Raw genomic sequence first — 12,457 nt, forward strand, 5'->3', positions numbered from 1 at the left:
AGGCAGAGCCAGGCGGATCTCTGTAAGTTCGAGGCCAGCCTGGGCTACCAAGTGAGTTCCAGGAAAAGGCGCAAAGCTACACAGAGAAACCCTGTCTCAAAAAAACCAAAAAAAAAAAAAAAAAGAGAGAGAGAGAAAGATGTTCAGCCTCGTACTACAACATGGGTCAACCAGGAGAACGTAGGCTAAGTGAGATGAGCTGCCCTGAAGGCAGACCATGTGCTCATACGAGGAGCCCAGCAAGGTCAGATTCAGGGAGACAGAAAGGAGCGTGATGGATACCTAGGACTGGGAGAAGGATGGCGAGGTTCAGTGGGGACCGAGTCTCACTATAGCAAGAGGGGCAAGTTCTGTGGGAAGAGGGTGGTGCTGGGTGCAGGGTGAGAATCTGAGCAGCTGTGTACCCTAAAATGGTGGAGGTGGTACATTTCATATGCCTATATTACCTAGGTGAACATTTTAGGGCATGAGGAAGCAGGGCAAAGGAGGGGTCTTAAATGGGAATGAGTGCTGGAGTCCTCTCAGGCTGGCCCACCTCCCATAGCCGCCTCTGAGCCTCTTACCCGGCCCTGTCAGGAACCAGCTGTGGAATCACGCTCCAGTGCAGACACAGAGGAGGAGGCTCTCAGGAAGAGGCTGGAGGAACTGACCAGCAACATCAGTGATCCCGGCACCTCATCAGAAGACGAGGTCAAGCCAGGTGGCACCCTCCATGCGGTATCCCCAGAGGTGAGGTCTTGCTTACGGTCCCAGACAAAGGGCAGGGCAAGTGGGACAGTCCCAGGTAGCCATCCACCCTTTCAGGGAGGGCAGCTAACTAGCTACAGGCTTTGGGGGGCGGGGCTTGCCAAGACCGCACAGGGGAAGAGGTTGGAGGCCAACCGTGGGAACTCAGCGAAGAGGCGGCAGCCTACGCTCTGCTTCGTGGATGACCAGTGTTACCCTTCTTGTCCCTAGGTGTGCGTAGACACGGGACCCCTGGAGACACAGGGAAAGAGCCCTCAGGGCCCCGAGAACCCTACTCGGACTACAAAGAGCACAGATGAGGAACTGTCGGAGATGGAGGACAGAGTGGCCCTGACAGCCTCTGAAGTTCAGCAGTCTGAGAGCGAGGTAGCCTCACCTCCCCTGGATGGAATGTCCCCAGAGATGACATTGTCCTGGCGATGGGACCCAGTCAGAGGTCTGAGAACCCAACAGCCCGCCTACGGGCTCACAGAGGCCTCCCTGGCAGCCAGGAGCGGGGCGGAGTGCAAGCTTGGGGTTTTTTCCCACCTCTCTGCTCCCTGCTCAGCCTGGAGGCTAGCTTTTCAGCCATGAAAAAGATTCATATTGTCACTACCTCCCATCCTATGAGCAGAGCCCAGACACAGGCTGAGAAGTTAGGACAGCAGGGCTCACACCTGGACTTGGCAGAGGGTTCTCCTGAGCCTGACTGCAGAGCAGGGGCCTGGGGGAGGAAGATACCTCAGCAGTGCACAGGTCCAGCCCAAGCCTGTGTGGACAGGGCCGCGGACAGCCGGGGACTGCAGTGTCCTCCCCCTGGAGTCCGGTAAAGAAAAGAGGTCTGCATCCAGGCTATGGGGACAACCAGTGCCCCTACCCTCACCAGTCAGTGGTCGCCAGTGCCCAAGGAAGGGAGGTGTGAGTCAGCGCCACTCACGTCCAAGGGGTAAGGCAGGCCCAGGCCTCTTCTTCAAGGGGTCCCTTCTAAAATGTGGCTGACGTGGGTAGGTCACATAGCGGGCAGCTGTGAGGACCTGAGCCCAAGTCTGTGCCTCTGTGGAGCTTAGATTCGTTGTGAGAGGCGATACCTAACAAAAAGGGAAAACAGATCAAATCATTACACCATGAAACAGCTGTGGGGATGGTATGGAGGTTTATCGCACACAGTGCACAGGGAGGGGGGCTTAGAGAACGTGGTGGGAGAGACACTGAAGAACTCCGGCACAGCAGCTCTCGGGCAGTGCTTCTCAACCCGTGGGTCACGACCCCCCGGGGGTCACATATCAGACATCCTGCATATCAGACATTCACATTACAATTCCTAACAGTAGCAAAGTTACAGTTACAAAGTAACAACGAAATAATTCTCTGGTTGGGGGTCCCCACAGCATGAGGAACGGTATTAAAGGGCCGCAGCATGAGGAAGGTTGAGAACCACTTGCCCGAGGGGATGGAAGTCCAGGCAGAGAGAACAGAGTGTGCAAAGGCACTGGGGTGGTGTCGAGCTTAGTAAGCTCATGGACTGGCTGGGAGACCCCAAGACCCAAGCACAGTGATGGGGAAGTGGAGCAGAAAGTTCCAGAGGATGGTGGATGGAGAACCCTGGGGACCACGGAGATAATGAGGGAAATGACTGGTGGTGTGAATCGGTGATACAGCCCATGGTTAGCATGTGCAAGGCCCGGAGTTCAGTTCCTAATGCCACGACACAAAAAAATGCAGGAGGAAGCAACTAACTTGGTTTCTGCGTCTAGATGCTTCCTCTGGCTCCTGTGGGAAGAGTGACCAGAGAAGAGAACAGGACAAGGGCGGTTCTGGGGGTGGCAAGAGGGAGGAGTGGCCAGGCCAGGATTAGTGCAAGCTGACCCCGCCCCCACACACACATCATCCTGCTAGTGGGAGCCAGCCTTCCAGATGTGCCTCCAGATGTGCACAGCACCCCGAGACATCCTTCAAGACCCTCACAACCAGGGAAGAAGAGAGAGAGAGACCCCAGAACCAGGCTACGGTTGGGATTCTGGTCTTTATGATCTGAGATGGGATGCTGAGTGGCATCTGTCTGTCTGTCTTCTGTCATCTGTCCCTCTCTTTTCTAGGTCTCAGACATCGAGTCCAGGATTGCAGCCCTGAGGGCAGCGGGGCTCACTGTGAAACCCTCAGGAAAACCCCGGAGGAAGTCAAACATCCCGGTGAGTTGAGTGAAGGTGTGGAACGCCAAGCCTGTGTCCCCTAAGACTTCCTCAGTAGCCCACAGTGCCCCCCTAGGGCCTCCCCGTAACCCATGGAGTAAAAGCCCTGATTTTCTTGAGGCTGCCAATCATGTTTCCCACAGCCAGTGGGTGAGCTGGAGCCACACAGGAGCTTTTTAATCATTTTTCACTTTGACCTGAAAAAACTCCTTATGGGCTGGGAAGACCAGAGATCTATAAAGTGCCTGGCACACAAGCATGATAGCCTGAGTTCAATCCCCAGAACTTGTAAACAGAAGAAGGAAAAGTATGTCAGGCATGGTGGTGCTGGTGTATGCTTATAAGCCCAGGGCTGGGGAAGCCGCAACAGGAAGAGATCTAGGAATCACTGGCCAGCCACCCAAGTCTACTTGGTGAGCGACAGGGTGGTAAGAGACCCTATCTCAAAAAAAAATGGTGGCTAGCATCTAAGGAGTGACCCCCAAGGTTGTCCTCTGGCCTACACATACAGTGTCTCTGCCCATGCATTCATATACACAGCTCCCCACGTGGAACCCAGCCACTCCCTGGTCAAACCTCATCTGGTGATGGAGAACTTGATTACACTGCCATTTTGAGATGGTGTGGCTATAGTAACGGAAGGGAAGGCTCGTGCCGCTGGACCTGTCCTTATGGTGGTGACCAGAGCCTGGCATCCTTCCCCAAGTCCACTCGGAGGCTTCGGATAGAGCAATGGTGTGGGGGGGGGGGTTGGGGTAGAAGAATGACCGCAGCACCCTTAGGTAGGGTCAGTGATTAAATCCTCACTGCCCAGTCAATGTGGTGTTTCAGATTAAAATAATAGAATAAAATTATATAAAAAAAAGTGACCTTCACATGTAAGTATCCCCCACGTGACCTCAAGTCCATACTACGGCAAGAAACTGCTTGTTGCTATCTAAAACAGAAAGTGTGTTTTAATTTGCCGAGTCCACGGCCATGTCTTCTGGTTTTCCCATCGTTACAATGGCTCCACTTCAAACTACTAGCTGCCCAGGCTGCTACGGCCATAGCCTGGGGGGAAATTTGTTCCCCCAGACAATGGCCCTTTGCTGCCTCTAAAGGTAGTTCTAACTAAATCTCTATAGCTCTAATAAAACTCGAGAGTCAAAGGCTAGGGTGAAAACCTGTGAGCTTAGAGAATTCAAGCAGCAGCTGACGAACTTTCTCTCTTCGTTGGTGTCCCAGAAACCACTGCCTTCCACACCGCCCCAACTCAAACAACCCACACTAAGCTCCTCCCTGCTACTTCCTGTCAGCCAGTTGCTAACCCCGCCTCTCTGAGCCCAGGTTAATTCTATTTGGTTAACGCAAATGCAACACGTCTTTACGTCATTAACAAATGCAGCATGAACAAATGCAACACATCTTTACATCATTAACAAATGCAGAATGAAAAAATGCAACACGGCTTTGTCTGGTTAAACAAATATTCCACTCTCCGTGTCATGGTTCAGCAAGGAAACACTTATTTCTTCCGTGGTCTCCAGATCTTTCTTCCCCGGGTGACTGAGAGACTTGACAGGATCCCAAAGGATCCATCTGCAGACCCTGAGGACCAAGCCAACGTGCCCAAGGTACACTCACCACCGCCTTCCAAGGCAACTCCCCCAGAAGAGCAAGTGCTGAGGCAGGATGTGGAGAGACCCAGCAGCTCAGCAATGCCTTAAGGGTCCACAGATGGGGAAATCCCAGAGAGCCCACAAGATGCAGAAGTGGGGGCGGGGGTGGGAGGAACTTCTGTCAGGCACACCCAGGCTCCCTGGCTCAGTTCTTTAAGCAGCTCTGGGAACAGGGACGTCACACCCCACTTATCCTACTCAGGGTCAAAGTAGCTAGGGCTTTTATCTCCGTACATATCAGCCTTGGGTAAGGGTCTTGCCGGAGCCACACGTGTGTCCAGATACTTCTGCCACCCAGCTCAGGCATAGCAGCCTGTCACCTGTCCTCTCTCTGCGAGTCACATTGCTGGTTGTTGGGAGTGAAAACCAACATGAGGCACTGTATGGGAAAATGGCCCCAGGACTCAAACAGCATAGGAAGACACTCTGTGGGGTGTGAGTGGAGGAGAGGCCGGGAAGGAGAAAGTTCCATGTGTCTAGGGGATATCAGGAACAGGACTGGGGTGCTGTCTCCAGGCCTGCTCCAGGCCCTGCCCACCCTGGCACAGGTACCCACTGAGTGCCAGATGGCAAGTCCAGCCACTTGTCAGCTTATCAGTTCCAAGTGCTGTTGGTTTCTGTCACCCTTTACCTGCGTTACAGAACCTGGTTGGGTGGGCAATGACATCTTGTGATGTTGGCACATGAACCCCATGCAGGGAGGTGGGTGTCTGGCCAAGGTCAAACTGTGGGAATGACAGCAGGATCCTGACTGAACCCTGGGTCCTGACATCCATGGGATTCCTGTGAGTCCCAAGAAGGCCAGCCTACAGGCTCCAAGCTCTGCCTGCAAGACCTGCTGCTAGACACACCGGAGTAGCCCTGACACTGGGGAACATTTCGGTGGCAATTGGGCCGATTGCTCTCTCCACCCCTGACATGGTCAGACAGAGACTGGATTTCTTAGCATGTTGTAGAGAGGTGGCCGTGTGGAGAGGAGCCATGGGGAGACAATTTACAGCTGTGAGTGGGTGTGTTACAGAGGAAGAGAGTGGCATTCACTGAGGACGAGTTCTAGCATGCACTAGTAAGCAACAGCACTGAGATTCGAATCCAGGTCCCTGTACTCTTTCCAACCCACCAGCCAAAGCAGGCAGTTCCCTGGCATCTCCTCTACATAGGCACTGGCACATAATTTACAGATAGTGTGCATTCCCGTATTAGGGTTCAAATATTTGGCAGAGAATGGAAAACAGGTGACGTTGGTAGTTAAAATCAGAATTTAAAAAAAGTCTCAAAGTAGTTCAAATTACACTTTGGAACACCCAGGGATGTTCTTTTCCTCCTAGGTGACAGCCGTGCCCTGTCTCCAGAGGAGGAAGTATTCCCCCAGCGGTCAAGGTAAGAGCCATCTGTTCCCCTGCCTGCTTCAAGACTACTGAGAAATGAGCTCAGGGGAGGAACACAGCCAGCCAGGCTCTGCACACTCCTCTCTAATCCACAGGAGCCACGCCAGGCCCTGACTCTGTAGAACACCCAGAAAGGCCCCTGTGCCACCCCAGGGCCCGTGCATGGTGTCCCGGGTCACTCTAAGCAAGTGCAGGTGGTGCTGGTAGTGCCCATGTTTCCATGGTTTCAGTGTAAACAGTCCCTGCAGGAAGCACAGACTATCCAGCAGTTAGAAGACTTTGAGGTCTCTGTGGTGACGAGGACATCAGCTTTGTCCTGGGCATATGGAAGTGTACCAGTGACGACTTCTATCACTGTGAAAATTCCTGTTGAGAAGCTCAAAGGAATGAAGATTTATTCTGACTTGTAGTTCAGAGGGTCGAGTCTCAGCTTCCCCCATGCCCTCGGATAGCACATGGGGGTGGTGGGAGTGTATGGCGGAGGAGGGTCCTTACCTCCTGCCAGATGCGAAGCAGAGCCCAGGAAGAGACCTCTTTGCATCCACTGAGGTCCCAGCACAAACCCTGCTCACTTGAAGATCAGGGCTGGTACCCTAGGTACCTAGGCCCTCGCAGTCAGGGTTAACTTAGAGAGGGGTCGATGAGGGGCTGCTGTTGAGATGTTGAGCCTCTGGAACACCACGGTTTAATCTTAAAGGGCAGTTTCTGCCATCTTCCAAACACAGGAGTGTGCAACAAGAGGACAGAGGTGAGCCCAAGTCCTCTTCGTGGCTGTCTTCAAGAACAGGCTGGGTCCTGCCAAGAGGCCGCTCACACTCAGCCCAAGGCCAGAGCATCCCACTGCCAGGCCATTGCAGGCCCTGAGTGTCCCTTTCCAGTTCTTTCCTGTCACTGTCTCAGTGCCAGGGTGTAGGCAAGATGGCTCATCACTGGGTCTTCCCGCATGGCCCCATGGCAGGTCCTCAGGGCTCAATCCATAGGCCTGCGAAGCCAGCTGAATCCTCTCCACTGGGTGCTGTGATCCTTGCAAGAGCTCTGTCAGGCAGAGCCTAATCCTGGGGATGGACTGTATGTTCCTATGCACCCTCCTGGGAATGAATAACATCACAGCTGTGCGTCTATAAGTCAGCTCTCCAAAACAAAAGGGAGAGGGGGAAGCAAGGGGGGAGGGAAAGGGAGAGGGGGGAGATGGAGGAAAGGAGAGAAGAAAGGGAAGAGGAGGGGAGAGGAAAGGGAGGGAAGGGAAGGGGAGGGGAGGGAGATGGAGGGGGAGAGAGAAGGGATGGGAGGACATGGGGAGGGAAGGGAGGGGAGGGGAGGACATGGGGAGGGGAGGGGATGGGAGGACATGGGGAGGGAGGGGAGGACATGGGGAGGGAGTGGAGGGGAGGACATGGGGAGGGGAGGGGAGGGGAGGGGAGAGACACAGGCCTGATGTGTAGCGCATCACTGATTATACGTCTAGGAAGACTCTCAGGACTCTGGCGTACTGTGAGTCAACCCCATCCCCTCAGTCAGGAAACTCCCCCCTGAGTCATGCAGGTATCGGTTTTTGTCCAGCCTCCTCACCTAACCAACCAAACAGTTGGTTAAGGCTGGAGGCCATGGCCCTCAACTCTGCAGCCACAGGCCTAAAAGCCTTCTGCTCTGAGGACCAGAGCCCCAGCACCCCTCACCTCAGGTCCCTTGTCCCGTCACAGAATTGCGTGGCAGAAGATACATGTGCCCCTGACCCAAGTGTCCTAAGTCCCCTGTTATTCCAGGGCCACAGAGAAAAAGGCGCAAACTCCAGTTCCAGCCACCTAAACGCTTTGGCCCCACCTCCTTTCTCACTGGCCCCCATCTTTCCTGCTGGCCCCGCCTCCTGGCCACTGGCCCCACCCTTTTCCTATCGGCCCTGCCTACTTTCTTAGCAGCCCTGGCTCTTAAAAGAGGTAAAAGCATTCTGAGCTGGTATTCACACAACCATTGAGCGCTCTTGGCAAAGTGTATCACAGTGTGAAACCTCCTCGACAGAGGACATGTCCACGGTGACGGTGCGCTGCCGTCCAATGTCTGAAGTAGATAAGAGCTCTTTTTGATTGGTCTTTGGCTCACTAAGCGCCTCCCCTCTGGTTTCCCAAAGGCATAGATGGTGGTTCTTTTGATCGGAAATCAGTGTACCGCGGCTCTCTGACACAGAGGAACCCCAACGGGAGGAGAGGGACGGCCAGGCACATCTTCGCGGTAATGTCTCCTCTGTCCATGTGACCTGTCAGCTTCACGTGTTGATACTGAGTCTTAGACGAGAGCGAAAGGGAGCTGGGAGCCGGGGGTAAGCATCAATCTGCAAAAGGAGAAGTGAAGACGTTTCTTTAAAGCACCCGAGCCCAGCGAGGAGGAAGAATGGCAGGAACGGTCAGCACCCAGTTCCCAAGGGGCAGGCTCAGCTCTGGGAAGGGGTCGCCATCCAGAAGCTACAAGGCTGCTCTCCAGTGAGCCCTCGGGCCAGGCAGGGCCACTAGATACAGAGGGTGGACCCTGAAGACCCCCATTTGACCCCTGAGGCCCTCAGTTCAGCAACATGAGCACTGGACACAAGAACAGCTGTGAACTGCCTTAGGCCTCTGCACTGAGTCAGGAGCATGCCCAGCAGTTCCACTCAAACACGACACTGTGACCTGTCAGATGACAAGGTTGTGGCCCTCATCTCTGGAGATACTCATGGTGACGGTGACAAGTGTCCTTAGTCAAGGACTAAGTCCAGATTTCATTACTGTAATGAAATAAATACACTAGGCAGGCAGGCTACTTACAGAGAAAATAGGGTTACCTGACTCACAGTTCAAGAACATAATCAGCATTAGCAGATGCTTGTAATGGTGGGAATATCTGTGAGGAGAGATCATTTCACCAGACAGAGCAAGGAACATTCAGGAGGAACAGGAGCCAGATGCACACTTTAAAAAGTGTGTATCTAGGTGAGGGTGTGTGTCTGTGTGAGTATATGCCAGGATGTGCCATGTGTGTGGGTACCAGCAAAAAGGCCATCGGATCCCCTGGAGCCAGGGGTACAGCTGGTTGTTTGCCACCTGGATGTGGGTGCTGAGAACCAAACTCGGGTCTTCTGGAAGAGCAGGAGGCGCTCTTAACCACTGAGCCATCTCACTGGGCCCCAAGAGAATGTCTTTAATCCTTTCCAAAGGCATGCCCCAGTGACCTACAGAGCTCGCATTAAGGCTAGCCTATCAAGGTCCATCACCACACTGGGACCAAACCTCCAATATACGAACCTTGAGGGACACCCTACATCCAAGCTATGCCAACCCCTGCCCCTGAATCTCTCCCTCCCCCTATTTTACCAACCCAGTGCACTGTCCAATGTTCACCTCAGCTTACTTCTGGTTTCATGGGTGAGCAGAGATCTGCCTGGCTCGATTCTTCAAACCTTGTCCAAGGAGACTGAGCTCCAGATTTATTGTTTTCTTAAAAAATTGCCTTGGGCTAGAGGTGTAGCTTGATGGCAGGCTGTCTGTTCAGCATGCACAGGGCCCTGGAGTTGGTCACCCATGACACAGGGAAAGCAGTAGTTCTCTCGGGGTGGTCTAAGTATTGATTTAAAATGTATGTCTGAATCTTCCTGCTATCTAGACTGAATATTAATGACCACCAGGGAAAGGTATTTCAATGCATAGCATCAAGGGTGACCTCAGCCATTATCCTCTGCATGAGGCCCCTCACAGCAGCAGTCTGCACAGGCCATATGTCACGCTCATAGCTCGTGACAATACTGTCTCTCTGTATCTTGGATCCCAAATGGAACCTCCTCCAAGGACAGGTCTCCGTGTACCAGTCAGCTCTTTGCTGTCTCTTAGAATTTAATGTGTGCTCAGCAAGCAAGTTTTAGCTGAATTCTATAACCAGCACCAACCCTAATCAGTCCATGTTGGCATCACATGATGAAAGGGAACAACCCTCAAGCCCCCAACTAGCCCTTCTTCTGCCACTAAATAGGTGCTTTGGCCTGGGGTCCCTGAGCCCTTTCCAGGAGAGGCGACCTCTGTGTTGGGAACCTCTGCTCACACTATTCCCTGTGTTCTGTATGTGTTCTTCTCATGAGCAGAAGGGGACTGAGTAAGATAATCCAGGGCATCTTCTAAATTCCCTCCCCCATCTCTGGAAGAGCTGCAGCAGGGGCAGAGACCACAGTGAGTAGAGGCGGCAGCCAGGCAGGCTTGTGGCCAGGCTCCAGAGAAAGCTTCCCCACAGGAGCTCAATGAACCTGCCACACCCTGCAAGCTCATCTTCCTCGAAAGACAGAATGCAGTCAGTACCCCCGTCCATCCTCTCAGTGTATAGGCCCCACTGGGGAGCCCACAGGAATCATGGCCTCTCACCATCATGAACTCCATGTTTAAAGACCAGCGTGTCACAGGACAGAGATACAGAAACAGTAGAAAGACGTTCATGAGGTTGGGGACCTCGCCTTTGTGGGAGTCCACATGCCCACCGCGGTGAGTGGTAAGGCAGGGATGCCCTATACTCCACACTGAGGCCAGGAATCAGTCTACCTGACCCTCATAGCTGGGGGTAGTCATCCCTTAAGGAGAGCAGAGGACGATACAGGGCATGCCTGCCAATTAAATCTTAACCATCTTGAAATCAAGCTTCCTGTCATTGAAAGCTCTGGGGCATCAAATGTTTTCCATGCACACAGTGACTGGAAACTCGTATCTGGGAAAACAGAGTTACAGAGAAGATAAATTAAAAGAAGAAGAAGCCAGTCATGGTGGCACACACCTTTAATCCCAGCACTCGGGAGGCAGAGGCAGGTGGGTCTCTGTGAGTTCGAGGCCAGCCTGGTCTACATAGTGAGTTTCAGGACAGTCAGGGCTGTGTAGAGAGACCCTGTATTGAAAGACAAAAACAAAGAAAGCAACCAAGGGATCGACTAAGGCTGATACAAACACAAGCAACTGAGCATGTGTGCACATGTGAATACACAGAACCAGGGGCTTGCCTGTGTACCTGTGTACCGTGTGTACATTCACATGTCTGAGACTGGGTCTATATGTATTCACACCCACATATGTTTTTCTTCATACATATCTATGTCTGTGTCTATGTGTGTGTCCATGTGTCATGTACACGCTGGTATGTATGTCTGTGCCTGCCCACATGGGTGTCAGTGTACATGCTTCTGTGTGTGTGTGTGTCTGTGTGCCCAGCACATGTCTCTCTGTATATACATACATTAGATCTATGTGCACATGCTGGTGTGTATATCTGTGTGTGTCAACATGTGTGCGTGTGTACATACATATATCTAAGTTTGTGTTTATATCCCCACCTGTCTGAACACCTATATATTTGTATGTTTCTCTGTTACATCTGTATCTGTCACATAATTGTGAGTTTTTTATACATCTGTGTGTACACTTTGCACATGAACACATGTGCACACTTGAATGAAATGTGTGTGTTTGTGCTCTGCAGAAACCCGTGATGGCCCAGCAGCCCTAAAAGGAGACACACGGACACAGAAGAGCACCACAAAGCACCCCACACTGTTTCCTCCACATGGTCATCGCATCCCCACGGGCTCTGTGCCTCCTGATGCTCACGGTTGCTTATAATCACCATCCCAGTGAGAAATAAGAAGAACTTCCTGTGCGGGTCCACTTGTGAGACAGCAAGTTCTCAGACTTCCGGCTGTCACCGAGCCACTGGCCAGAGCCAGGGCGCCTGCCAGCCTCTGACCCAGGAGATACAAGCTGACGTGATTTTATCCTTGGATGATGCTCTCTATCAGGACACCTAGATCCCCTTTTGCTGTGATCCTTTAGCCTGTCTCTTGGCTTTGTTGAGCCACATTCACAGACGGAATGGAGGCCCTTAGCATGTTCGCATTCCTAACTGCGAGGGAGAGAGACAGATACATGAGTGTCTGTGGGTATGATGGGAGAGTGCGCAGTTACAGACAGTGAGTGAGGAGGGCTAAATTCTTCACCACCACCACCCCCCACACACAGACCTTGTTCTTCAAATCTCCTTGTAGGTCACAGACAGGAGCCATAACGCCGACCACCCACCCCAGAGTTTCCACCACCAAAACCACCAACTGCAGGACCACATTGAGGCCAAGCCTCTAACACAGGCTTTTGGGGTGCACTACATAGGGACCTCACTTTCAAGACAGCTTATGCTTTAAACTTAGGTTTGTAGCTCACACAAATGACGGCTTTGGAATTTGTCAGAATTTAGGTTCTCCAAACCAAGTGCATCAGAACCAATCTTGCCCGTGATTGCCTAGTCTGCTCTTCACAGTCTTCCCGCCACTCCAGGGAGGCAGTCTCCTACTCCCAGGGCCGCCTCTTCCCATCAGCTTGTGTCATGTACAGGAGTCCAGAGAACACCCAGGCCAGGGCCACAAACAGCCTAGGGTACTCTGAGAATGAACTTCAGGAAGGAACCTCCCACCCGTTCAGAGACCCACATCTCAGGAGTCCCACGT

At 52.7% G+C, this 12,457-nt stretch overlaps 1 protein-coding gene across 2 annotated transcripts in view; it reads left to right on the forward strand.

The window, feature by feature from the left end:
- The window catches only part of Mlph (melanophilin), a 43,349-nt gene extending 31,725 nt beyond the window's left edge, over positions 1 to 11,624 (forward strand). For both annotated transcript variants that reach the window (XM_028880372.2, XM_028880373.2), the window contains exons 10-16: positions 577 to 729; positions 958 to 1,113; positions 2,823 to 2,915; positions 4,445 to 4,531; positions 5,905 to 5,956; positions 8,090 to 8,190; positions 11,440 to 11,624. In XM_028880372.2, coding sequence (XP_028736205.1) covers positions 577 to 729; positions 958 to 1,113; positions 2,823 to 2,915; positions 4,445 to 4,531; positions 5,905 to 5,956; positions 8,090 to 8,190; positions 11,440 to 11,466 — 669 coding nt within the window. In that variant the 3' untranslated portion in view covers positions 11,467 to 11,624. The remainder of the gene's footprint in view (positions 1 to 576; positions 730 to 957; positions 1,114 to 2,822; positions 2,916 to 4,444; positions 4,532 to 5,904; positions 5,957 to 8,089; positions 8,191 to 11,439) is intronic.
- Positions 11,625 to 12,457: the final 833 nt, after the last annotated feature.

The sequence above is a fragment of the Peromyscus leucopus genome, chromosome 13 (assembly GCF_004664715.2).
Source record: "Peromyscus leucopus breed LL Stock chromosome 13, UCI_PerLeu_2.1, whole genome shotgun sequence".
NCBI lineage: Eukaryota > Metazoa > Chordata > Mammalia > Rodentia > Cricetidae > Peromyscus > Peromyscus leucopus.